This window comes from Centropristis striata, chromosome 16 (assembly GCF_030273125.1).
Source record: "Centropristis striata isolate RG_2023a ecotype Rhode Island chromosome 16, C.striata_1.0, whole genome shotgun sequence".
Classification (NCBI taxonomy): domain Eukaryota; kingdom Metazoa; phylum Chordata; class Actinopteri; order Perciformes; family Serranidae; genus Centropristis; species Centropristis striata.
The window spans coordinates 36,152,326-36,179,816 of NC_081532.1; the positions used below are offsets into that span (position 1 = coordinate 36,152,326).

A 27,491-nucleotide genomic window follows, 5' to 3' on the forward strand; every position below is an offset into this window, starting at 1 on the left:
GACTGCTCGCCAAGTCAGTCACACTGCAACTCACATATGATTCTGTCCTCCACAGCAAGGTTATTACATTTACCTGTGTGTGTGTGTCTCTGTGTGTCTCTGTGTGTGTGTGTGTGTGTGTGTGTGTGTGTGTGTGTGTGTGTGTGTGTGTGCCTGCAGGCTGCCTGCTCTCATCCGGTCCTACGGCGGTTCGGTTCGCAGCTGGTCGCTCGTCTACAGACTGAGAGTCTACGAGCTGCTGGCTCTGCTGCCACCGCACACCTACCAAGGTCACAGCACACCTCCTCCTTCCTCCACTCCTTCTCTCCTTCATCCTCCATCCTTCATCCCCCATCCTAATCCTTCATCCTCCATCCCCCATCCTTCATCCTTCATCCCCCATCCTTCATCCTCCATCCCCCATCCTTCATCCTTCATCCCCCATCCTTCATCCTCCATCCTTCATCCTTCATCCCCCATCCTTCATCCTTCATCCCCCATCCTTCATCCTCCATCCTTCATCCTTCATCCCCCATCCTTCATCCTTCATCCCCCATCCTTCATCCTCCATCCTTCATCCTTCATTCCCCATCCTTCATCCTCCATCCTTCATCCTTCATTCCCCATCCTTCATCCTCCATCCTTCATCCCCCATCCTTCATCCTCCATCCTTCATCCTTCATCCCCCATCCTTCATCCCTCATCCTCCATCCTTCATCCCCCATCCTTCATCCTTCATCCCTCATCCTCCATCCTTCATCCCCCATCCTCCATCCTTCATCCCCCATCCTTCATCCTCCATCCCCCATCCTTCATCCCCCATCCTTCATCCTCCATCCCCCATCCTTCATCCTTCATTCCCCATCCTTCATCCTCCATCCTTCATCCTTCATCCCCCATCCTTCATCCTTCATCCCCCATCCTTCATTCCCCATCCTTCATCCTCCATCCTTCATCCTTCATCCCCCATCCTTCATCCTCCATCCTTCATCCTTCATCCCCCATCCTTCATCCCTCATCCTCCATCCTTCATCCTTCATCCTTCATCCCCCATCCTTCATCCTCCATCCTTCATCCTTCATCCCCCATCCTTCATCCTCCATCCTCCATCCTTCATCCTCTATCCTTCATCCCCCATCCTTCATCCTTCATTCCCCATCCCCCATCCTTCATCCTCCATCCTTCATCCTCCATCCTTCATCCTTCGTCCTTCATCCTCCATCCTTCATCCTTCATCCTTCATCCTCCATCCTTCATCCTTCATCCCCCATCCTCCATCCTTCATCCTTCATCCCCCATCCTCCATCCTTCATCCTTCATCCCCCATCCTTCATCCCCATCCTTCATCCTCCATCCTCCATCCTCCATCCCTAATCCTTCATCCCCCATCCTTCATCCTCCATCCCCCATCCTTCATCCTCCATCCTTCATCCTTCATCCCCCATCCTTCATCCTTCATCCTCCATCCTTCATCCTTCATTCCCCATCCCCCATCCTCCATCCTTCATCCTCCATCCTTCATCCCCCATCATTCATCCTTCATCCTTCATCCCCCATCCTTCATCCCTCATCCTCCATCCTTCATCCTTCATCCTTCATCCCCCATCCTTCATCCTCCATCCTCCATCCTTCATCCTTCATCCTCCATCCTTCATCCCCCATCCTTCATCCTTCATTCCCCATCCCCCATCCTCCATCCTTCATCCTTCATCCCCCATCCTCCATCCTTCATCCCCCATCCTCCATCCTTCATCCTTCATCCCCCATCCTCCATCCTTCATCCTTCATCCCCCATCCTTCATTCCCCATCCTTCATCCTCCATCCTTCATCCTTCATCCCCCATCCTTCATCCTCCATCCTTCATCCTTCATCCCCCATCCTTCATCCCTCATCCTCCATCCTTCATCCTTCATCCCCCATCCTTCATCCTCCATCCTTCATCCTTCATCCCCCATCCTTCATCCTCCATCCTCCATCCTTCATCCTCCATCCTTCATCCCCCATCCCCCATCCTTCATCCTCCATCCTTCATCCTTCATCCCCCATCCTTCATCCTTCATCCTCCATCCTTCATCCCCCATCCTTCATCCTTCATCCTTCATCCTTCATCCCCCATCCTTCATCCCTCATCCTCCATCCTTCATCCTTCATCCCCCATCCTTCATCCTCCATCCTTCATCCTTCATCCCCCATCCTTCATCCTCCATCCTCCATCCTTCATCCTTCATCCTTCATCCTCCATCCTTCATCCCCCATCCTTCATTCCCCATCCCCCAGCCTCCATCCTTCATCCTTCATCCCCCATCCTCCATCCTTCATCCCCCATCCTCCATCCTTCATCCTTCATCCCCCATCCTCCATCCTTCATCCTTCATCCCCCATCCTTCATCCCCATCCTTCATCCTCCATCCCTAATCCTTCATCCCCCATCCTTCATCCTCCATCCTTCATCCTTCATCCCCCATCCTTCATCCTTCATCCTCCATCCTTCATCCCTCATCCCCCATCCTCCATCCCTCATCCTCCATCCTTCATCCTTCATCCCCCATCCTTCATCCTCCATCCTTCATCCTCCATCCTTCATCCTCCATCCTTCATCCTTCATCCCCCATCCTTCATCCTTCATCCCCCATCCTTCATCCTCCATCCTTCATCCCCCATCCTTCATCCTCCATCCTTCATCCTTCATCCCTCATCCTCCATCCTTCATCCTTCATCCCCCATCCTTCATCCTCCATCCTTCATCCTCCATCCTTCATCCTCCATCCTCCATCCTTCATCCTTCATCCTCCATCCTTCATCCTTCATCCCCCATCCTTCATCCTCCATCCTTCATCCTTCATCCCCCATCCTTCATCCCTCATCCTCCATCCTTCATCCTTCATCCCCCATCCTTCATCCTTCATCCCCCATCCTTCATCCTCCATCCTTCATCCTCCATCCTTCATCCTTCATCCTCCATCCTTCATCCTTCATCCCCCATCCTTCATCCCTCATCCTCCATCCTTCATCCCCCATCCTTCATCCTTCATCCTCCATCCTCCATCCTTCATCCTTCATCCTCCATCCTTCATCCCCCATCCTTCATCCTTCATCCTTCATTCCCCATCCCCCATCCTCCATCCTTCATCCTTCATCCCCCATTCTCCATCCTTCATCCTTCATCCCCCATCCTTCATCCTCCATCCTTCATCCTTCATCCCCCATCCTTCATCCTCCATCCTTCATCCTTCATCCTCCATCCTTCATCCTTCATCCCCCATCCTTCATCCTTCATCCTTCATCCCCCATCCTTCATCCCTCATCCTCCATCCTTCATCCTTCATCCCCCATCCTTCATCCTCCATCCTTCATCCTTCATCCCCCATCCTTCATCCTCCATCCTTCATCCTTCATCCCCCATCCTTCATCCTCCATCCTTCATCCTTCATCCCCCATCCTTCATCCTTCATCCTTCATCCCCCATCCTTCATCCCTCATCCTCCATCCTTCATCCTTCATCCCCCATCCTTCATCCTCCATCCTTCATCCTTCATCCCCCATCCTTCATCCCCCATCCTTCATCCTCCATCCTTCATCCCCCATCCTCCATCCTTCATCCCCATCCTTCATCCTCCATCCTCCATCCCTAATCCTTCATCCTCCATCCTCCACTCCTTCCTTCTCTCCTTCAGTCCTTCCTTCTCTCCTTCACTCCTTCCTTCTCTCCTTGATTAAATCTCTAAATAAATCCTGTTTTGTGTTGCAGAGAGCTTTGGTCTGGTGATGAACCAGCTGGTGTCGGACCTGTGTGCTCAGGAGAACCTGAACCAGCCGTGTTCAGAGTTCACGCTGCTGCCGCCGCTCTGCCACCACGACGACCTGCCGCTGGTCGGCCCCGCCCTGCACCACAACCACCACAGCTACCTGGAGGAGCAGGTGAGGAGCGCTGCAGGAGGGGGAGGGGGAGGGGGAGCAGGACACAGTGACCACAGTGTGTGTCTGTGTGTGTGTGTGTGTGTGTGTGTGTGCAGCTCCATGGCAGCAGTGTGGGAGGAGGCTCTCTGGAGCACGACGCCTTCAGTCTGTGTGAGAGGAGCGATGAAGCTCCCGCTCCTCTTCCTCCTGCCGTCCATCTGACCGCCGCCGCCGCTCGCCTCTTCGGGGCGCTGTACCCCCACGTCATCTCCGCCCAGAGGTAACCATGACAGATATAACATCTCTCATACCGACAGCTGGTTGATGTATCCATATAAAAGATATATTGATATATTTTTAAATATGATATGGACCTAGACCGTATCACATGTATCAATATTGTTCAATTTTTTTCTTTATATATAAATGCTGCCTTACTAGAGTTTGTCATATTTAGTTATTTTGTAATGTTCGTTATTCATTCTCATATAAATATATTTATTTTAGAAAAAAGATTGGCCTATTTTATTTCATAGGCTATTTTTATTTAAGATATTTTTTTATTTAAAAGTGCACTTTATGGAGCTTTGATTTAAAAAAAAATACTGTATTTATGTTCACTTAAATAAACGGTTTCAATAAAACTACTTTTGACATGTCATATCTGGTCATTTTCTCTCACTTTGTGATAAAAACATCAGGATATATATCTTATATCGATATTCATCTTTAATATATGGGGATATGACTTTTGGTCCGTATGGCCCAGCTCTACTCATTACAACAGAACAAACTGCTGAGGTTCCTCTTAGTGACTCTGAGCTCCTTTTGATGAACAAGCTGGCAGTGTTTCTGTCTGGCTTTTATTGTGAAAGGTAAGATCAGGGTTATAAAGTCTTCTAATCCTCACCAGTGAACAACACTGTGTCTCCTCAGAGTGAAGATCCTGGAGCAGTTTGTGGAGATGGTGAACCAGCTGAAGGGTCAGCGGCAGCAGACGGTGCAGACACACGTCTGCGCCGCCCTCTGCAGTCTGCTCAAGGTACTGCACCCGTCAGGACGAATATTATATAATATATAATATATAATATTATAGTTCTAGTCAGAGTGAATCTGCACGCTCGTCTGTTTACGGCTGCAGTCTCGTTGTTGTCCACCAGGGGGCAGCAGAGCTCTGACACACTGACACCATCAACCCGTGACGTAATAATGAACCTGTGCTCCTCCTCCAGCTGCAGGGAGGCGCGCGGGGCTCTCTGGGGCCGGAGGAGGTGCGCTCCCCGGCGCTCGCCCTCCTGTCGGGGGCGCTGGAGAGCCCCAGCCCTCTGCTGCGCTGCCTGGCGGCGGAGGGTCTGGCCCGGCTGGTCCAGGTGGTGGGAGACCCCGGCTTCACCGTGGCCGTGTCCCTGCTCTGCTTCGACAGGTAGGTGGCGCTAACGCACCTTCACACGCCGACACTCATCCATCTTTATATGGTTTCACCCCGAAACCTGCTGGGGGGTTTCAAAATATGTTTTCTTTAAAATATCCCTAAAATCCAGCATTTATCGTAGAAAGAAACTGTAAAAACAGAAATTATTGTCAGTTTGAACTTTCCGATGGTCCTTGAATGGATCAGTTATAAAAAGTGACCAAAACTTGTGTTTAATGTTGATAAGACATGATTGATTCTGCTGAATCTGTTTACACAGAGCAGAGAGGAGAGGACAGGAGAGGCTGTTTACACAGAGCAGAGAGGAGAGGCTGTTTACACAGAGCAGAGAGGAGAGGACAGGAGAGGCTGTTTACACAGAGCAGAGAGGAGAGGACAGGAGAGGCTGTTTACACAGAGCTGAGAGGAGAGGACAGGAGAGGCTGTTTACACAGAGCAGAGAGGAGAGGACAGGAGAGGCTGTTTACACAGAGCAGAGAGGAGAGGACAGGAGAGGCTGTTTACACAGAGCAGAGAGGAGAGGACAGGAGAGGCTGTTTACACAGAGCAGAGAGGAGAGGACAGGAGAGGCTGTTTACACAGAGCAGAGAGGAGAGGACAGGAGAGGCTGTTTACACAGAGCAGAGAGGAGAGGACAGGAGAGGCTGTTTACACAGAGCAGAGGGGAGAGGACAGGAGAGGCTGGAAACAAGACAACATTTCAATATGTGGAGAAAACTGTTTTTACTACATTCCGGACACTTGGAGAAGTGTTTATAGATAAATTATGTTTTATTACAATTAAAAAAAAAATATATCAGAGAAATTGAACTTTTTCTGATTATATATGTTATTCTGCACAAAGGCACGTTGAGTTGTTGTGATTGTGCTGATTCCATAGAGCTGCAGGACTTATAGATTATATAGATTTTATATATTGCAGTGAAACACAGAGAGGAGAATGTAAAAAGAGCTAAAAACTCCCTAAACGGCTCATCGGGGTTCAGAGGGAGTCATTCTTTGTGTGTGACTGTAAAGACATTTCTTTTAGTATTATCAGTATTTCATACGTTTATTTTTTATGTCTGTGAATGGAGAAGCTTCTGTTTAAAAACAGATCAGAAATAAATAATCTGTTCCACTTCATTAAACCAACAGCAGAAATAAATCAGGTCACGATCCAAAAATATTCCTCTCAGACGGACGGTGACATCACTGAGCAGAAAGAGTCCAAAAAGCTTTAAATAACTGAGATCCAGAAATATCCCAGAGTCAGCATGTTTCTGCTGCAGGGCTGTCTCTTTAAAGTATTAGGATTCTTTCCATCTTTTCTTTGGGTTTGTGTAACCTGCAGCTGTTTCAGTGTCTCTGAGTCATATTATATATATATTATATATATATATCATATTACAGCTGTGCATTATGAGTATTATTTTACTTGACAGGAACAGGATGTGATCATATTTTATTGTCTGCTGGCTGATCTAACGGGGTTTGGTTGAAGTTTTTGAGTTTTTTCACACCTGAAAATCTCGACTATCTTTTTGTTCCGTTGTGTTCATAACTTTGATAAAAACAGTGAAAAATGTCATATTTGTTACAACGATTTATAGACAAACTCTCTCATCTGAATTATTGAAAAGTTGAAGTGGAAGTTAAACATTTTGTGCTACTAACAGAAATTCCTGTAATGAATACATACATATATATATATATATATATATGTATATACCTATATATATATATATATATATATATATATATATGGGTCTGTGTGGTTATTAACCCTGATCTGTCTCTGGTCCTGGTCCTGGTCCTGGTCCTGGTCCTGGTTTCAGGCTGAAGTCTGCGCGCGGCGCGGCGTCCCGTAGCGGCTTCTCTTTGGCGCTGGGCGCGCTGCAGCGCTACACCGGAGGGATCAGCTCCCCCCAGCACCTCAACACCTGCCTGGGCGTCCTGTTCACCCTGAGCCAGGACAGCACCTCTCCGGAGGTCCAGGTACTCAGCCTCCTCCCCGTGATGTCATCCAGGTGTTTGTTCATTGATTAGGGTTAGATTTATTAATCGCATGTCTCTGGGACGCAGACCTGGTCCCTCCACAGTCTGTCTCTGGTGGTGGACCTGTCTGGAGGCCTGTACCGCGTCCACGCCGAGCCGTCCTTCAGCCTGGTGCTCCGCCTGCTGCTGTCGGCTCCGCCCACCCACCCCGAGGTCCACCTGAGCCTGGGGCGCTGCCTGCACACCCTCATCACCTGCCTGGGCCCCGACCTACAAGGTACCACCCCCATCACCTGGGACAGACTGTTACCTGGGACAGACTATCACCTGGGACAGACTGTTACCTGGGACAGACTATCACCTGGGACAGACTATCACCTGGGGACAGACTATCACCTGGGGACAGACTATCACCTGGGACAGACCATCACCTGGGGACAGACTATCACCTCCCCAGGTGATCACCTTGGGACAGACTGTCACCTGGGGACAGACCGCCATCTGGGGACAGACTATGACCTGGGACACACCATCACCCGGTCACAGACTATGACCCGGTCACAGACTATGATCTGGGTCAGACCATCACCCGTGGACAGACTATCACCTGGAGACAGAAACAGTCAGGTGTGACCTGAGTCTTGTCTGTCAGGTGGCATGCAGCAGGTGTGACCTGAGTCTTGTCTGTCAGGTGACATGCAGCAGGTGTGACCTGTGTCTTGTCTCCCAGGTGACATGCAGCAGGTGTGACCTGTGTCTTGTCTCTCATGTGGCATGCAGCAGGTGTGACCTGTGTCTTGTCTGTCAGGTGGCATGCAGCAGGTGTGACCTGAGTCTTGTCTGTCAGGTGGCATGCAGCAGGTGTGACCTGTGTCTTGTCTGTCAGGTGGCATGCAGCAGGTGTGACCTGAGTCTTGTCTGTCAGGTGGCATGCAGCAGGTGTGACCTGTGTCTTGTCTGTCAGGTGACATGCAGCAGGTGTGACCTGTGTCTTGTCTGTCAGGTGACATGCAGCAGGTGTGACCTGAGTCTTGTCTGTCAGGTGGCATGCAGCAGTGTGACCTGTGTCTTGTCTGTCAGGTGACGGTGTGGCCATGTCCGGGCTGCGCTCCAGCTGTCTGGTGGGCTGCGCTGTGATGCAGGACGGTCCGGACTCTCTGGTTCAGGCTCGAGCCATTTACTGTCTGCAGCAGCTGCACATGTTCTCTCCTCCACACGTGAACCTGGCCAGCCTCGTTCCCGCCCTCTGTGTGAGTACAGATATAATATAATATAATATATAATAGATATAAATAGATAGATATAATACAGATCTCTGCAGAACCGTCTGTGAGCTGAAACGTGCCGCTATAAAGAGATAGTCGATAGATCACAGCTTTGATATGTGCATGTTGCAGAAAACAAATACACGTGTTAAATACTTTATAAAAGACACCAAGTTAATGATTTCGGCTCTTTTTTTCCTCCAATAATGTACGCTAGCCTTTTCTATGAGATGAACTCTGAACCCCAACAAGCCTGTGCTGAGTTTGAAAAGTATATTTTCTTTAAAAAATTGCCACAAATCCAGCGTTCATCATATTAAGAAACCTTAAAAGCAGGTATTATGGTCAGAGTTTGAACTTTCCGAAGGTCCTTGAACAGATCATCAGTTATAAAAGTTCACGTGACAAATATTCACTGAAAATTGGTTTACACAGAGCAGAGAGGAGAGGACAGGAGAGGCTGTTTACACAGAGCAGAGAGGAGAGGACAGGAGAGGCTGTTTACACAGAGCAGAGAGGAGAGGACAGGAGAGGCTGTTTACACAGAGCAGAGGGGAGAGGACAGGAGAGGCTGTTTACACAGAGCAGAGAGGAGAGGACAGGAGAGGCTGTTTACACAGAGCAGAGAGGAGAGGACAGGAGAGGCTGTTTACACAGAGCAGAGGGGAGAGGACAGGAGAGGCTGTTTACACAGAGCAGAGAGGAGAGGAGAGGCTGTTTACACAGAGCAGAGGGGAGAGGACAGGAGAGGCTGTTTACACAGAGCTGAGAGGAGAGGACAGGAGAGGCTGTTTACACAGAGCAGAGAGGAGAGGACAGGAGAGGCTGTTTACACAGAGCAGAGGGGAGAGGACAGGAGAGGCTGAGACATGACAGTTCTTTAACCTGACTGTGGTGTTTCTGACCCTGTGTTGTGTCTTGCAGGAGATCTTGTTGGATTATTCCACGTTGGTAGGTTTTTTCTGAAGGTTTCCTGTCGGTGTCACTTTTCTTTTCAGCTTCTTTCTCCCTTGACACTTTTCCTTTTTACAACACTGATAAACCAGCCTGACAGTTTGTGTTTCTGTTGAGCTTTGTAACACATTGTTGTGTATTAACTGGCTGCTCTAACATCCTGCTGGCTGCTTCATCTCCTACAGAAATACTCAGTGTTTCATCGAGAAGAGCTCAATGATTCATCCAGTTATTATCTATTGTTATTAAGATTGAGATCAATTCATCTTAAATGAGAAACTGTGTCAATATTATAAACCTAAAACTATTATTAGATTGACATTAATGTGTAGAAATATCATAATAATCAATAACAAATATTTATTTAAGAAATATATATATATATATACATCTCAGTTTCACAGTTTTATAGATTATTTGAGAAATCTGATATTAAAATATGAATTATTAGAAGCCTTAATGTAAATAAAGTTTATATTCTGGAGGAAACACTGTGTAGCTGCATGAGTCCTCAGATACCTGCTGACAGTCACCTGCTGACTGTGTGTGTGTGTGTGTGTGTGTGTGTGTGTGTGTGTGTGTGTGTGTGTGTGTGTGTGTGTGTGTGTGTGTGTCAGGCTCACCTGTGCAGCTCCTACCTGTGTCTGCGGCGGGCCGTGGTGGCGTGTCTGCGTCAGCTGGTGCAGCGAGAAGCCTCCGAGGTCTCTGAGCACGCCGTCACTCTGGTCAAAGAGCTGCCGAGACGAGACAACACACAGCTGGGTGAGACACGGAGACACGGAGACACGACATAAAGACATATAGAGACACACAGAGACACACAGAGACACACAGAGACATATAGAGATATATAGAGACACAGAGAGACAAGACACGGAGACACACGGAGACACGGAGACACAGAGACACATAAAGACACACAGAGACACAGAGACACATAAAGACACATAGAGACACATAAAGACACACAGAGACACATAAAGACACATAAAGACACACAGAGACATACAGAGACACACAGAGACACAGAGAGACACACAGAGACACAGAGAGACACAGAGACATATAGAGACATATAGAGATATATAGAGACACAGAGAGACAAGACACGGAGACACACAGAGACACAGAGAGACACAGAGAGACACGGAGACATATAGAGACATATAGAGATATATAGAGACACAGAGAGACAAGACACGGAGACACACAGAGACACAGAGAGACACGGAGACACGGAGACACAGAGACACACGGAGACACGGAGACACATAAAGACACATAAAGACACATAAAGACACATAAAGACACACAGAGACAAGACATAAAGACACATAGAGACACACAGAGACAGACAGAGACACATAGAGACACAGAGACACGGAGACACAGAGACACACAGAGAGACACATAAAGACACATAAAGACACAAGACACGGAGACACATAGAGACACATAAAGACACACAGAGACACAGAGACATGATTATCCTGTGAGTGTTATTGACCTGGGACGTGTCCGTCCTCTACAGACGTCACCATAAAGGAGGTGGGACTGGAAGGAGCTCTGTTCACCCTGTTGGACCGCGAGTCCGATCCAGGTCTGAGGAGGGACATCCAGGAGACGCTGGTCCACATGATGGCGTCCAGCGCCACCAGCGGGAAGCTGGGCCACTGGCTCAAACTCTGCAAGGACGTCCTGTCTGCCACCACCGGTGGGTCCCGTCCCCAATCTGATGTCTCACTGTGAGGACAGAGAGACAGAACATTTACTGACCTGCTGAACCCTGAAAGTGTGTTTTATTTGAAACAAATCACCAAAAATATACAGAAAGAATCGTCAGAGTTTGAACTTTCAGATGGTCCTCGAATGCATCACATGTTATAAAACGTGACCACAACTTGTGTTAAATGTTGATATTTGTGTCAGAATCTCTTTATTCTACATGAGTCATTTAAAATAAGGCTGTTTACACAGAGCAGAGAGGAGAGGACAGGAGAGGCTGTTTACACAGAGCAGAGAGGAGAGGACAGGAGAGGCTGTTTACACAGAGCAGAGAGGAGAGGACAGGAGAGGCTGTTTACACAGAGCAGAGAGGAGAGGACAGGAGAGGCTGTTTACACAGAGCAGAGAGGAGAGGACAGGAGAGGCTGTTTACACAGAGCAGAGAGGAGAGGACAGGAGAGGCTGTTTACACAGAGCTGAGAGGAGAGGACAGGAGAGGCTGGAAACATTTACAACATTCAGGCCACTTGGAAAAGTGATTATATACAAATTCTGTTTTATTCACATTTTCAAATTCATCTTTTTTCTGATTTCTGTCATTCTAACTGTGTTATTCTGCACAAAGACATGTTTGAGTTGTTATTCCATGGAGCTGCAGGACTTTAGATGTTCTAGATGATATATGTTGCAGTGAAGCATGAGGACAGAGAGTCAGATGCTGCTGGTTTGGGTCCAGAGGGTTATATTAGTAGTATTAGTGTTATATTAGTAGTATTAGTGTTATATTGGTAGTATTAGTGTTATATTAGTAGTATTAGTGTTATATTAGTAGTAGTAGTATTAGTGTTATATTAGTAGTATTAGTGTTATATTAGTATATATATTAATTATATATTCGTATTGAGTCCTGTGAGACCTGATGATCTGCGTCTCCTGCAGACTGTCTGTCTCCGGTGGAGGCGCGGCAGGAGGAGGAGGAGGAGGCGGACCCCGGCAGAGACGATGACTCCTCTACGTTCAGGGCGGGGTCTGAGGCCGGCGGCCCGTTCACGGCGCTGCGCTGGGCCACGCGCCGCTTCGCCATGGAGTCCGTGTGCCGCATCATCGCTCAGTGCGAGGCGGCCGACGCGGCGCACTTCGACATGGCGCTGGCTCAGGAGCGCCGCCTGCACGCCTCCACCGGTAAGAGGACTACGGCGTCCCCGTCCAGTCTGCGTGGACTCTGCTGACCCCCCTCTGTCTCTCCCAGACTTCCTAGTGCTCCACCTGGGGGACCTGGTCCGCATGGCGTTCATGGCGGCAACGGACCACAGCGACCAGCTGCGGCTGGCCGGGCTGCAGACGCTGCTGGTCCTCATCAGGAGGTTCTCCGAGGTCCCCGAGCCCGAGTTCCCAGGACACGTGATCCTGGAGCAGTACCAGGCCAACGTAAGACCTCAGGACTCTGGTCCTCTAGGATCCAGCTGGGGGCCGGATCGGGGGGGCAGCAGGTCCTCAGGACTCTGATCCTCTAGGATCCAGCTGGGGGCCGGATCGGGGGGGCAGCAGCTCACAGATATGTTGATAAATATGAATATATGAACACATGAAGACACCAAAACTAAAAGAAAAGAAGAGATGAATAAAATTAATAGGATCCTGTTTAATATTTTAAATAATCAAATAATTAGATTGTCAATCCCAGTAAATATAGAAATATACTTGTTTTAGTTTTAATATTATAGTTTTAAGTTTTATTTAGTTTCACTTTTGACCCTTTTCCTGTTGTGTTACTTTTTAATGTTTTTTAGCAAAAATGATGAGGAAAAATTGAGGTTCAAATAAAAATATTTTATAAAATATAGACCATAACATACTTATTATTCTGTCTGTCTGTCTGTCTGTCTGCCTGCCTGCCTGCCTGCCTGCCTGCCTGCCTGCCTGCCTGCCTGCCTGCCTGCCTGCCTGCCTGCCTGCCTGCCTGCCTGCCTGCCTGCCTGCCTGTCTGTCTGTCTGTCTGTCTGCCTGCCTGCCTGCCTGCCTGCCTGTCTGTCTGTCTGCCTGCCTGCCTGCCTGTCTGCCTGTCTGTCTGTCTGTCTGTCTGTCTGTCTGTCTGTCTGTCTGTCTGTCTGCCTGCCTGTCTGCCTGTCTGTCTGCCTGCCTGTCTGTCTGCCTGCCTGTCTGTCTGTAGGTGGGAGCAGCTCTGAGACCAGCCTTCACTGCTGATGCTCCTCCTGACGTCACTGCTAAGGCGTGTCAGGTGACGTCATCAATATGTTTGTTTTATTTATTGTTGTTATTGTTATTTTTGAAGCATTAATCATTGTGATTCAGCTGACCTTTGACCCCGGGCCTCTCTGCAGGTGTGCAGCGCCTGGATAGCGAGCGGCGTGGTGAGCGACCTGCGGGACCTGCGGCGGGTCCACCAGCTGCTGGCCTCCTCATTGGCTAAGATCCAGGCGGGGCGGGACACGTGCAGCCAGACGTACAACGAGGCCACGGCCACCATGGAGACGCTGGCGGTCCTGAAGGCTTGGGCCGAGGTCAGAGGTCACCGTTTGTTTATTGTTTTTACCTCAAAACAAAACAAAAACAACCATTAAAGCGTGCTGCGTCCCTGCTCGCTGTCTCGCAGGTTTACATCGTAGCGGTTCAGAGGAGCGGACGGAAGGAGAGCCCCGATTGGTCGGCCGACCTGTCGGTCTCTTCCTCTCTGGCCAATGACGGCTCGGGCTCCGAGTCGGGAGGGGCGGGCCTCCTGAAGCTCGTCCAATCAGACGTGTCGACGCTGAGCCGCCTGTGGCTGGCAGCTCTGCAGGACTATGCCCTCCTGACGCTCCCCCAGGAGCACGCCTCCACGCGCCCAGCGGCAGGTATGAGGAGGCGGGGCCAGGAGGAGGCGGGGCCAGGGGGACACGCCCTGCTGCTCCTCAGCCCTGTTTAATTGTTTCTCCTCATCTTTCTCCCGCAGGAGGTGCTTTCTACACGGCAGAGACGCTGAACCAGGCCAGAGCTCATTACTCCTCCTCCTGGGCTCCCATCCTGCACGCCACCTCCCTCTGGCTGCACAGCACTGGTCAGTGCTCCTCTTCCTCCTTCTCTCTTGTCCTCCTCCTCTTCCTCCTTCTCTCTTGTCCTCCTCCTCCTCTCTTGTCCTGCCCCTCCTCTTCCTCCTCCTGCTCCTCCTCCTCTCTCTCCACCTCCTTTCTCTTCTTCCTGTCTTGTCCTCCTCCTCCTCCTTCTTCTCTCCTCTATTTCCTCCTCCTCTCTCTCTCTCTCTCAGAGAATGAAATAGAACTGTGTGTGTGTGTGTGTGTGTGTGTGTGTGTGCTGCAGGTTTTGTGATGTCAGATGACACACCTGCCCACCTGTCCCGTCCGGCCACACCCACCACCCTGGGCCAGCGGGGGGGCGGAGCTAAGAGCCCGGAGGACGTGAACACGGACAGACTGCACCTGATCCTGGGTACACCTGATCCACGACCACCAGAGTCCTCTAACAGGTTCTGTACTGGGTGTTTCTACTGGTGTGTGTGTTTGTGTGTGTTGACATGTGTCTGCGTGTGTCTGCGTGTGTGTGTGCGTGTGTGTGTGTGTCTGCGTGTGTGTGTGTGTCTGCGTGTGTCTGTGTGTGTCTGTGTGTGTGTGTGTCCGTCAGGGATCAGCGTGGAGTTCCTCTGCTCGCCGCACTCTGACGACCAGATGGAGAACATCACTTCCTGTCTGAGAGCTCTGCAGGCGCTGCTGGACGTCTCCTGGCCCCGCGCCAAGATAGGGACCGACCAGGTGAGACACACAGACATAAAGACACATAAAGACACATAAGGACACACAAAGACACACACACACACACACACACACACACACACACACAGACACACACACACACACACAGACACACACACACACACACAGACACACACAGACACACAAAGACACATAAAGACACAGAGACACACATAACTGGATAACTGAAGTGCATGTAAACGTGTTAGTCTGACTAATGTCGGAGTTCTCCAGCTCTGATTAGGAGACCCCAGGTAATGAGATTGGAAAAGGATTTTAGACAAAAACTGAAAACATTTTTTATTTTTTTATTTAATATTTTAATATAGTTTGAATTACAGATATGTCCACTGATGTTGTCTGTCTCTCTGTCTCCCTGTCTGTCCCCCTGTCTGTCTCTCTGTCCTCCTGCCTGTCTCTCTATCTCCTGTCTGTCTCTCTGTCCCCCTGTCTGTCCCCCTGTCTGTCTCCCTGTCTGTCCTCTTGTCTGTCCTCTTGTCTGTCTCCCTGTCTGTCCTCTTGTCTGTCTCTCTGTGTGTCTCCCTGTCTGTCCCCTGTCTGTCCCCCTGTCTGTCTCCCTGTCTGTCCCCCTGTCTGTCCCCCTGTCTGTCCCCTGTCTGTCCCCCTGTCTGTCCTCCTGCCTGTCTCTCTGTCCCCTGTCTGTCCCCCTGTCTGTCCCCTGTCTCCAGGCTCTGGGTGTGGAGCTCCTGAGTGTCCTCCACAGGTTGATGGTGACCAGAGAGTCTCCGTGTGTTCAGCTCGCCGTGCTGGAGTTACTGAGACAGGTCGTCACGGCGACGCAGGAGCACGTCAGAGAGAAACGCCACAGTGCTGAGGGTAACACACACACACACACACACACACACACACACACACACACACACACACACACACACAGACACACACACACACACACGCACACACACACACACACACACACACACACACACTCACATACACACACACACTCCACCTGTCCTGTCCTGAGTCTTACTGGTGAATGTCCCCAGTGGACGACGGCGCGGCGGAGAAGGAGACGCTGCGCGAGTTCGGTGAAGGACGGGACACCGGAGGACTGGTCCCCGGACGCTCGCTGGTGTTCGCAGCGCTGCAGCTCTGCCTCTCTGTCCTCGTAAGGAAACTCCCTCAGCTCAGCCCCAAACTGGCCGGGGACCACTCCCACAGGTGAGGAGGAGGAGGAGGAGGAGGAGGAGAGGAGGAGGAGGAGGGGGAGGGGGAGGAGGAGAGAGAGGAGGGGAAGTAGAGGAGGAGGAGGAGGGAGGAGAGAGGGGAGAGAGGAGAAGGAGGAGGAGGAGGAGGAGGAGGAGAAGGAGGGGGAGGAGGAGGAGGAGGAGGAGGGAGGAGGAGGGAGGAGGAGAGAGGAGGGGAAGTAGAGGAGGAGGAGGAGGGAGAGAGAGGGGAGAGAGGAGAAGGAGGAGGAGGAGGAGGAGGAGGAGGGAGAGAGAGGGGAGAGAGGAGAAGGAGGAGGAGAAGGAGGAGGAGGAGGAGGAGGGGGAGGAGGATCAGGAGAGGGGAGGAGGAGAAAGAGGAGTTTGTTTTAGGCAGGTTGTGGGGTCTTACAGTTAAAGTCATGGAGCCTTTTGGAATGCTATTAACAAGGTCCCCTTTAGGAGCTACATGTAACTGTGAGTGTGTGTGTGTGTTCAGGTCCAGGGGGCTGTGTGTGGACCCTGACTGACAGCGACTGCCGGCTGGTGGGGTCCGCTCTGTGTGTCCTCTCTGAGCTGCCGTCAGTCTGCTCCCCTGAAGGTGAGGAGACATGCTAATGCTAATGCTAACATGTTAGCGATGTATTAAAGCAGTTTAATGAAGAACATCTGGTAGAAGTGGATGGTTCTACAGTTTATGCTAAATAAATCTGAGCTCATCTCCAGTTTGACTGTCATCATCAAACACAAACTGAAGCAGAACTTTAGACAGAAGCTGAAGGTTTAACAGCGTGATGACATCATCAGGTCATGTGACCTGATCACACTGGCTCTGATTCACTAATTCACTGACTGATGAGGCATGAATCCATCAGGTACTTTCCCTCTAGTGAGTGAACTTCAGCGGTTAGCGAATCAGGTCGGTACTTTCTGAGACGCTACTGACTAGTGGACGCTGATTGGATGAGGTTGGCGCGTGATTCATTGTCAGACTGGACACTGAGGGGTTAACATCTCCTGCTCTGACTGCAGCTGGGAGAGACTGCTGCAGGAGGAACAGCACCTGCTACTCATTAAGAAGAGTAAAGACTCTCCAAAAGTCTCCAATAACACCAGAAAAAGTCGCTAGATTTGTGGCTAGTCGCTTTTTGGAAAAAGAGTCTCTAGAGGGTCTGAATAGTCTAAATATAGAGACAAAGAGTCTCTAGAGGGTCTGAATAGTCTAAATGTAGAGACAAAGAGTCTCTAGAGGGTCTGAATAGTCTAAATATGGAGACAAGTCATTAAGTTGGCATCACTGCTCGCCGCGTCGGTCTGTTGTCACATTAACTCCGTTGGTTAGCTACTAAAGTTCCTGTATGGAAACAGGCCGAGGGGAACTAACTAGTGGGCGGAGCCAAAACACTCAGCGCTTTACAAGAAGAACTCAGTGAAACACACCTGTTGTCCTCTGTCCTGCAGGCAGCGTGTCCATCCTCCCCACCGTCCTCTACCTGCTGCTGGGAGTCCTCAGAGAGCTGGTACACCAGCCCAGCACACACACCGGTAACACACACACACACACACACACACACACACACACACACACTCACACACACACACTCACCATGCCCTGAACTGATGCAGTCTCTAAAGCATTTTGAACTCGTAGCGTTTTGTGTCTGTTTCCTCTAGGAGCCCCGCCCCCTGAGCCCGGCGCCGGCCTGGCCGCGGTGGTCCAGGCGGCTCTGCAGGCTCTGAGGAGCGTCGTGACGTCTCCGATGAGCCGACAGGAGAAGAGCCGAGGAGCCTGGATCCTCCTGCTGAGGTCTGCTGTCAGCAGCCTGCTGGGCCTCTGGGACACTGCAGGTACCTGACCTCTCCTCTCTGCTCTGTGTAAACAGCCTCTCCTGTCCTCTCCTCTCTGCTCTGTGTAAACACCCTCTCCTGTCCTCTCCTCTCAGCTCTGTGTAAACAGCCTCTCCTGTCCTCTCCCCTCTGCTCTGTGTAAACACCCTCTCCTGTCCTCTCCTCTCTGCTCTGTGTAAACAGCCTCTCCTGTCCTCTCCCCTCTGCTCTGTGTAAACAGCCTCTCCTGTCCTCTCCTCTCTGCTCTGTGTAAACAGCCTCTCCTGTCCTCTCCTCTCTGCTCTGTGTAAACAGCCTCTCCTGTCCTCTCCTCTCTGCTCTGTGTAAACAGCCTCTCCTGACCTCTCCTCTCTGCTCTGTGTAAACAGCCTCTCCTGTCCTCTCCTCTCTGCTCTGTGTAAACAGCCTCTCCTGTCCTCTCCTCTCTGCTCTGTGTAAACAGCCTCTCCTGTCCTCTCCTCTCTGCTCTGTGTAAACAGCCTCTCCTGTCCTCTCCTCTCTGCTCTGTGTAAACAGCCTCTCCTGTCCTCTCCTCTCAGCTCTGTGTAAACAGCCTCTCCTGTCCTCTCCTCTCTGCTCTGTGTAAACAGCCTCTCCTGTCCTCTCCTCTCTGCTCTGTGTAAACAGCCTCTCCTGTCCTCTCCTCTCTGCTCTGTGTAAACAGCCTCTCCTGTCCTCTCCTCTCTGCTCTGTGTAAACAGCCTCTCCTGTCCTCTCCTCTCTGCTCTGTGTAAACAGCCTCTCCTGTCCTCTCCTCTCTGCTCTGTGTAAACAGCCTCTCCTGTCCTCTCCTCTCTGCTCTGTGTAAACAGCCTCTCCTGTCCTCTCCTCTCTGCTCTGTGTAAACAGCCTCTGTCATCAATCATGTCTTCACGGTGTCTCTTTTTTCTGAATTTCTGAGATTCTGACACAAATATCAACATTTAACAGTTTCGGTCACATTTTATAACTGTTTCTCTCTTTGATAAAAGATCTCTTAAAGAAAACATGTTTCAAGGTTCAGAGGTTTAAGATTCAACATACTGTGTGTGTGTGTGTGTGTGTGTGTGTGTGTGTGTGTGTGTGTGTGTGTGTGTCTGTCTGTGTGTGTATCAGTGGACCAGGTGTGCCTCCTCTCAGCTCTCTCGGTGCTCCTCCTCTCTGCTCCTCCTGCTGTTTGCTGCGTGGAGCCTCTTCAGTCTCTGTGTGTTCAGAGGTTCAGCAGCAGCATGGAGTCCAAGCAGCCGCTGGTCAGTGACCTTTAACCTCCACACAGACACAAGAGTAAGAGTAAGAGGTTTTTATTATGAATAATAATAATAATAATGTCTCTGCAGGTGGTTAGTGGCTGTTATCAGCAGCTGGCGCTGGTGTTCCAGGCTCCGCCCCCTGTAGCCGTCCCGTACATCCGGGCGCTCGGACCGCCGCTGGTTCGCTTCCTGCAGGTAACAAGGAGCTGCTACCAAACACCATTATTATTATTATTATTAATATTAATATTATTCGTCTGACAAGCTCTCTTATGTTGTCTTAAGTTTTCTTCTGAAGGAAGAAAATTAATCAGTATAGAAATAAATTTATATAAATAAATGCAAAAAAATGAAATGGACATTTTATAAGTTTACATTTATTTATGTATTTTTGTTTTTATTTATTTTCACTTTTATTTTTACATTTTCACAGGTATTTATTTATGCATTTATATATTTTTTTTATAATTTATTCATTTAAGTATTTATATTTATTCATTTATTTATTATGTATTTATTTTAATTATTTCTTAATATTTTTGTCACCCAACAATGTCAGAATGTGAGTTTTCTTGTCGGTCCAGGAGAAATAAATGTTAAATAAATGTTAAATAAATGTAATAATAATAATAATGTAATAATAATATCTGTTATGATCAGAAGGTGGAGCGGAGGCGTCCTCAGAGCTCCGAGGAGCTGCAGGGCGTCCTGGAGGGCGTCGGGGCGCTGGAGGCTCTGGTCCAGGCTGCAGACGAGTCCCAGCGTGAGTCAGCCACTTCCTGTCGCTCCACACAGTGACATCACTTCCTGTCGCTCCACACAGTGACATCACTTCCTGTCGCTCCACACAGTGACATCACTTCCTGTCCGCTCTGAGTGACGTGTTTGTTCCTGCAGGTTCTCAGCTGGTGTCGGTGCTGCTGCCGCTGCTCGTGTCCTTCCTGCTGGATGAGAACGCTCTGGGCTCGGCGCCCGCCGCGTCCCGCTCGCTGCACGAGGCGGCGCTCAGAGACCTGATGCGACTCGGACCGCAGCACTCGGCCGAGTTCAGGTGAGACTCGTTCATCTCTGAACCGTTCATCTCCACAGAGCAGCATGTGAAGGAGTCCCTGGACATAAATGTTTTATAAAATGAGTTTAACTTGTGATCAGGCTGGGGGGGCAGCAGTCCCTAATGTGGACCAGAGTGATCAGGCTGGGGGGGGCAGCAGTCCCTAATGTGGACCAGAGTGATCAGGCTGGGGGGGGGGCAGCAGTCCCTAATGTGGACCAGAGTGATCAGGCTGGGGGGGCAGCAGTCCCTAATGTGGACCAGAGTGATCAGGCTGGGGGGGGGGCAGCAGTCCCTAATGTGGACCAGAGTGATCAGGCTGGGGGGGCAGCAGTCCCTAATGTGGACCAGAGTGATCAGGCTGGGGGGGGCAGCAGTCCCTAATGTGGACCAGAGTGATCAGGCTGGGGGGGCAGCAGTCCCTAATGTGGACCAGAGTGATCAGGCTGGGGGGGCAGCAGTCCCTAATGTGGACCAGAGTGATCAGGCTGGGGGGGGGCAGCAGTCCCTAATGTGGACCAGAGTGATCAGGCTGGGGGGGCAGCAGTCCCTAATGTGGACCAGAGTGATCAGGCTGGGGGGGGGGGCAGTCCCTAATGTGGACCAGAGTGATCAGGCTGGGGGGGGGCAGCAGTCCCTAATGTGGACCAGAGTGATCAGGCTGGGGGGGGGGCAGTCCCTAATGTGGACCAGAGTGATCAGGCTGGGGGGGGGCAGTCCCTAATGTGGACCAGAGTGATCAGGCTGGGGGGGGGCAGCAGTCCCTAATGTGGACCAGAGTGATCAGGCTGGGGGGGGGGCAGTCCCTAATGTGGACCAGAGTGATCAGGCTGGGGGGGGGCAGTCCCTAATGTGGACCAGAGTGATCAGGCTGGGGGGGGGCAGCAGTCCCTAATGTGGACCAGAGTGATCAGGCTGGGGGGGGGCAGCAGTCCCTAATGTGGACCAGAGTGATCAGGCTGGGGGGGGGCAGCAGTCCCTAATGTGGACCAGAGTGATCAGGCTGGGGGGGGGCAGTCCCTAATGTGGACCAGAGTGATCAGGCTGGGGGGGGGGCAGTCCCTAATGTGGACCAGAGTGATCAGGCTGGGGGGGGGCAGCAGTCCCTAATGTGGACCAGAGTGATCAGGCTGGGGGGGGGGCAGTCCCTAATGTGGACCAGAGTGATCAGGCTGGGGGGGGGCAGTCCCTAATGTGGACCAGAGTGATCAGGCTGGGGGGGGGCAGCAGTCCCTAATGTGGACCAGAGTGATCAGGCTGGGGGGGGGCAGCAGTCCCTAATGTGGACCAGAGTGATCAGGCTGGGGGGGGGCAGCAGTCCCTAATGTGGACCAGAGTGATCAGGCTGGGGGGGGGCAGCAGTCCCTAATGTGGACCAGAGTGATCAGGCTGGGGGGGCAGCAGTCCCTAATGTGGACCAGAGTGATCAGGCTGGGGGGGGGCAGCAGTCCCTAATGTGGACCAGAGTGATCAGGCTGGGGGGGGGCAGCAGTCCCTAATGTGGACCAGAGTGATCAGGCTGGGGGGGGGCAGCAGTCCCTAATGTGGACCAGAGTGATCAGGCTGGGGGGGGGCAGCAGTCCCTAATGTGGACCAGAGTGATCAGGCTGGGGGGGGGCAGCAGTCCCTAATGTGGACCAGAGTGATCAGGCTGGGGGGGGGCAGCAGTCCCTAATGTGGACCAGAGTGATCAGGCTGGGGGGGGGCAGTCCCTAATGTGGACCAGAGTGATCAGGCTGGGGGGGGGGCAGCAGTCCCTAATGTGGACCAGAGTGATCAGGCTGGGGGGGGGGCAGTCCCTAATGTGGACCAGAGTGATCAGGCTGGGGGGGGGGCAGCAGTCCCTAATGTGGACCAGAGTGATCAGGCTGGGGGGGCAGCAGTCCCTAATGTGGACCAGAGTGATCAGGCTGGGGGGGGGGCAGCAGTCCCTAATGTGGACCAGAGTGATCAGGCTGGGGGGGGGGCAGCAGTCCCTAATGTGGACCAGAGTGATCAGGCTGGGGGGGGGGCAGTCCCTAATGTGGACCAGAGTCCCAGATCGTCTCTCTGCTGTCTGAATGTGGACACATGAACCTCCCAACGTGGTTTATGACCTCTGACCTCACTGCGTCCTGACGGTGTTTCCTCCTGTGTTTGTCTGCTGGTGTTCACATCACTGACCTCATGTTACTGCTGGATGGAAACATATATATATATATAAACATATAAAGTGATGTTAATATGTGATATGAACAGCCTGCGTCTCCGTCCTCAGGTCTCTGATCTCGTCGTCTCCTCACCTGAAGTCCCGTCTGGAGGCGGCGGTCCGAGGGAACCAGGAGAGTCTGAACACGAAGGCGAGCGCCGCCGCCAAGTCGTCCCCGAGCATCACGCTCAAAACCAACTTCCTGTGAGGCGCCACGCCGCCTTCACTGTCCCTGGGACAAACGGTACTAGAGAACACGAAGAGTTAATCCGACGTGCCACCATGCTGGAGGAGAGTTTTATGACATCACTTCCTGTTTGAAGGTTCAGAGACAATCTCTGGTGGTTGTTTGTCTGATCAAAAACTAAGTCACAGAATAGATTTGTCAATGATCAATAACTTGTATCAGTCATCAGTAACAGCTGCAGCTTTTTCTGGTTTTTTTTTTTTTTTTTTGATCATTCTTTTTATTAAAAATGTTCAAATAATGTAACGGTCCAGCACAGCACACATACAGATAGTATCAAATATGTAGCAAATCCTAAAAACGTCCACAGCAACGATCTCAGAAGTCCTTATTAGGTCTTTAATATCAGGCAGTTCCAAGATAGTCCAACACTTTACTGTAAAGAGATCCTTCTTATCATTCATACTAAATATTAGTCTTTCCAGAGAAATACAGTCTGATAACAAGGATCCAGAGATAATGAAGGAGGTTCATCTGGTCAGAACAGCCTTCGGCCCAACAAAAGCAAAACCTGAGCCATGTTCTTCTGAGACCTCAGTGATTCAGTCATACGTCCCAGTAGACGTGATAATATGATGATAATAATAATAGTAATAATAATAATAATGGATCGGCTCCACTCTGCTTCACTATCACACTAACTTCCACGTATGAATCGCCAAAACTGTTGAATCTCATCTCATTCCCCGAGGCAGTGACATCTCGTCCCTGGAGGAGAGGAAAAGCATTTTGGTCAGTTTGTAGAAGCCCCTGCAGTATATTAACTATAGAAATATGGAGATATATAAACATTTGGTAAAACCTTATATTGCATTTCTCTAAATCTATTACATATGGATATTTTTGAGGGTAAACGTAACATTTCCTCCCACACTTCATCATCTATTGTTATTTTCAACTGAGTTTCCCATAATTTCCGTAGGAATGATCAATATCTATCAATCAATGTCTGTCAATATTCAGATGCTGCAGCTTAGAATAACATGTAGAGACAAAGTGACCTTGTTTAATCATAAAGAGTCTTTTCTAATAAGTTAAAGTCATCTGGGCCTATATTACTATGCACATAGTGTCTGACCTGAAGGTATTTGAAAAATTATTTTTGTGTAATTTATATTTAGCCTGTAAGGACTCTAATGTTTTAATTTTCCCCTATCCCAAAGATCATAAATATAGTAAATTCCTGCTTGGCTCCATCTCCAGAGCCCTTTCTGTTTAAATCAGGATTATCAGTCATTGTTGTTAAACAGCTCAGTTCATGTTTAGTCCCATATCATTTCCTCAGAGCATTCCAGGTATTAACCACATTAGTCATTCGAAAAATGATCTTTAGTCATAATTGGTAGTTCACTCCTGCGTATATGAATTAAATTGACAGGAGAATATGGTTTGGAGAGGGTCAATCTCAAACCAGTGTTTCTGTTGAGCCGTGACCATATCCAGATCATTCTGGCTTGCATTGGGTGAGGTTTATTGGATAAAAAGTGTTTTTAATAATCTTTGAATGAAAAGCTTAATTTTGTCCAACAGACTTCAGATCAGCAAACAGACCTGAAAACAAACGCATGTTGAATGTTTAACTGAGATTTAAAACAGAAAAGACTTTATAATGCAGCGGTGACAGAGACTTCGACCAATCACAGGAGAGCAACACCTTGGCTCCGCCCACCTGGAGCTGTGCCGTTCAATCAGAGGCTTTTATTCTGAAATTATCATTACATTTTGTAGTCGAATAAGCTTCTTTCCTGTCTCACTAACACTAAATGAAGGTTAAAGGTCATGAATGTCCGTAACAGAAGAGTTTGAAGAGGACTTTTATTTTTGTAGTAAAATGTTTAATGTGGTCTGACCGATCAGGTGAAGAGCCAATAAGGACTGTGATTGTTTGAGTGGTACGGTGGCCTGTAGGGACCATGTAGTCAGCAGCACTTTAGTTAACAACATGTTTCATCAGCCAGAATGTTTAAAGGCTTTTATTGTGAAAAGATCATATCAGAGAGATGATTTAAAAAAAATATTAAAATCATCTAATAAACACTAACCTGCAATATGTTTAATACCAGTTGAAATTCAGTCTTCCTCTCTGTTATACACACACACACACACACACACACACACACACACACACACACACACACTCTGAGCTGTACAGGCGTGAATGGGTTAACATGTTTTCTAACAGCGAGTGAATAAATAAAACACTTTTTTTCTTCTAATTCAGTTTCCAGTTTGTTTATTATTTATTTCATTCTGTGTTTTATGATGTGATTTAAATATTAAAAACAGTTTTACATTTTTATTCCAGCTGGAAAAGAAAAAAAGTTATTGAGCGTAATATAAAATAAAATAAATTAATTAAAATTTCAGATTTGTATCAAAGTTTTATAACCTTAAAACAGTTCTGCTATTATGAATATGAATAAAAGCCACAAAAATAAATGTGGACAATTTTTCTTTTGGTGTCATAAATTCAACTGATGCATTAAGTTTTATTACTTTTAATTTACAAACAAACAAATACAGCGGTGGAAAGCAGATATTCATATGAATTAATTTAAAGAAACTTTCCACCAACAAATATTTACTGGAAATACAACAAAGAATTAAATATGAGAATATAAAACATCTGATATCTAGCAGGAGAAACACTTTAAAACAGATTTTATTACAGAGAGAAAATCCAAACACATTGGAAAAAAGTATTATTTGTTGTCACTAAATGACTTTAAACTGGAGTTATTTCATTTTGAAATATGAAAAATAAAATAAAAGTAATTTATCTTCAGGTTAATGTGTAAAATAGCAATAGACAAGTGAATTAATTTATAAAAAAAAGTGTTTATGTTTAAAAAATATATATGAATATAAAATAAAATAAATATTAGTTATTAAAGCTTAGTAAAAAAAATATTAAATACGTATTTTATTAGTTTAAAGAAAAGTCTGTTATATGAATAAAAATGCAAATATGAGAAAAGAATTCAATGGAAAAATGATTATTTGCTGTCAAAAAATGATATTAAAGTGAGTTTACTTTATGTTAAAATGTGAATGTTGGCACAAAACTAGTCATTAATTTTCAGATGAATGAAAGTGAAATAAAAAGTCCCATATTTTAATTTTTAATGTAGCACAGAAAAAGTTAAAATAATCGGGTGGATTAATGTTTAGAAACTCAGGATAGTAATAATTGTTTATATTCAACCAGTTGCTAAATATATAATATCAATATAACAAATTTTAAGATAGAACTTTATTGTCCACTGGGAATTCACTGTGTAGCAGCTGCAGAAAAAATAGAAAAGAGTCTAAACAAAACAAAACCTAAACAATAAACATTATTAATAATGTGCAAAATAACAAATAAATATATGTCCGGAATGTAAAAAGATTAATGTCGAGTTCTAAAAACATAACATGTTTATATATATATATATATATATATATATATATATATATATATATATATATATATATATAGATATATATATTTAGATAGATAGATAGAGATATATTTAATTTATATCATAACGTTAAAAATGTTTGGAACAACACGTCACAGCGCCCCCTGACGTCAGCTGCGTCACTTCAGGCTGCTGCCTTCAGTTTCTCTCGTTTTTTTCAGTTTCATCCACAAGAAGCGTGATTTAGTAGTTTTTCAATAACCCAAATAATGCAAATTTGAACCAATATGTTTCAGACTCCCCTATCATAACGGATTTTAATCAATAACACACACACACACACACACACACACACACACACACGTATATAAGTCGTATATTTTGTCTCGTTGCACGGTAAAAACGCTGGGATAAGATCACGAAAAAAACATCAGCAGCTCTAGCTAATATTTATTAAATGTACTGAAATAAATGTGTATTATAATAAGAATCTAAATATAATAAGAATATGAATAAGAATAACAAAAAAGCTTTGTAAAATAAAGCCGGTTGCGGTGTTTCCGAGCTGGGGAGGAGCCCCTGAAGGCGGCAGCAGCAGTCGGCTCAGCTCCATTTCAGTCCGCTGAAAGCTGCTCGCCGCGCCGCCGCTCTGACCTCTTTACCCCGCTGCGAGGACATGGGAGCGCCTTGACTCAACCCGGCATCGATACACACGGCTCTCCCCCGCCTGTTGGACCCCAGAGACCTGGAGCCAGCCCGCCGCTGAGCGGCTCCGTGCCTAGAAGAAACCACGGTGAGTGTCTGACCGAGCCGGGCCGGGCCGGGGACCAGGGACCGGGTCTCCTGGCGGGCCGAGGCCGCTGATGCGCTGCGGCCTTCCGGCTCTCCCGGAACTCGAGCCCCGCGGTCCGCGTTGGGAGCCTGAGGCCGCGGCTCCAGTTACCCAGTAACAGACATTACCGCTACAGTTAGATCACACAGCAACACGTGTCTCACGGTGGGACCGGAGAGACCGGAGGTTTCTGTCGGTAATTATTGTGTTTATGACAAAAAGCCGAGAAGGCTGCTGTTCCTGGAGCTAACGGCAGTTAGCTAGCGCGGTGCTAACGGCTAACACCAGCCGGGGCGCTGCTGGTGATGTGTTTGTGTTCTGGTAACAAACCGACATTTAACATGTTTATTTACAATGTTTGTTTGTTGGTTTTATGTTGGTGGCAGGTTCTGCTAGTTCCGGCTGGTTTCAGCGGCCTGACAACAGCGCAGTTAGCCAGGGAAGCTAACAGCTAGCGGTAGCCAGGGAAGCTAACAGCTAGCTCAGAAGCTAACAGCTAGCTCAGAAGCTAACAGCTAGCTCAGTAAGC

General features: G+C 48.4%; 2 protein-coding genes across 2 annotated transcripts in view; both read left to right on the forward strand.

Moving 5' to 3' along the window:
• Nucleotides 1-23,809, forward strand: part of heatr5a (HEAT repeat containing 5a) — a 27,918-nt gene extending 4,109 nt beyond the window's left edge. Inside the window, 29 exon segments of the mRNA XM_059352708.1 lie at nucleotides 1-13; nucleotides 160-269; nucleotides 3,729-3,898; nucleotides 3,994-4,157; nucleotides 4,814-4,919; nucleotides 5,110-5,300; nucleotides 7,127-7,286; nucleotides 7,374-7,563; nucleotides 8,367-8,536; nucleotides 10,123-10,267; nucleotides 11,037-11,219; nucleotides 12,170-12,412; nucleotides 12,480-12,658; nucleotides 13,401-13,469; nucleotides 13,573-13,752; nucleotides 13,845-14,082; nucleotides 14,181-14,285; nucleotides 14,546-14,674; nucleotides 14,867-14,994; nucleotides 15,684-15,831; nucleotides 16,005-16,179; nucleotides 16,646-16,764; nucleotides 17,625-17,708; nucleotides 17,838-18,011; nucleotides 19,107-19,240; nucleotides 19,328-19,435; nucleotides 19,901-20,003; nucleotides 20,138-20,291; nucleotides 22,549-23,809. The exon segment at nucleotides 1-13 is cut by the window's left edge and continues 87 nt beyond it. Coding sequence (XP_059208691.1) covers nucleotides 1-13; nucleotides 160-269; nucleotides 3,729-3,898; nucleotides 3,994-4,157; nucleotides 4,814-4,919; nucleotides 5,110-5,300; nucleotides 7,127-7,286; nucleotides 7,374-7,563; nucleotides 8,367-8,536; nucleotides 10,123-10,267; nucleotides 11,037-11,219; nucleotides 12,170-12,412; nucleotides 12,480-12,658; nucleotides 13,401-13,469; nucleotides 13,573-13,752; nucleotides 13,845-14,082; nucleotides 14,181-14,285; nucleotides 14,546-14,674; nucleotides 14,867-14,994; nucleotides 15,684-15,831; nucleotides 16,005-16,179; nucleotides 16,646-16,764; nucleotides 17,625-17,708; nucleotides 17,838-18,011; nucleotides 19,107-19,240; nucleotides 19,328-19,435; nucleotides 19,901-20,003; nucleotides 20,138-20,291; nucleotides 22,549-22,687 — 4,211 coding nt within the window. The 3' untranslated portion in view covers nucleotides 22,688-23,809.
• A 2,933-nt stretch (nucleotides 23,810-26,742) lies between these two features.
• Nucleotides 26,743-27,491, forward strand: part of hectd1 (HECT domain containing 1) — a 50,754-nt gene continuing 50,005 nt past the window's right edge. Inside the window, 1 exon segment of the mRNA XM_059352690.1 lies at nucleotides 26,743-26,923. The gene's annotated coding sequence lies outside the window, so the exon portion shown is untranslated.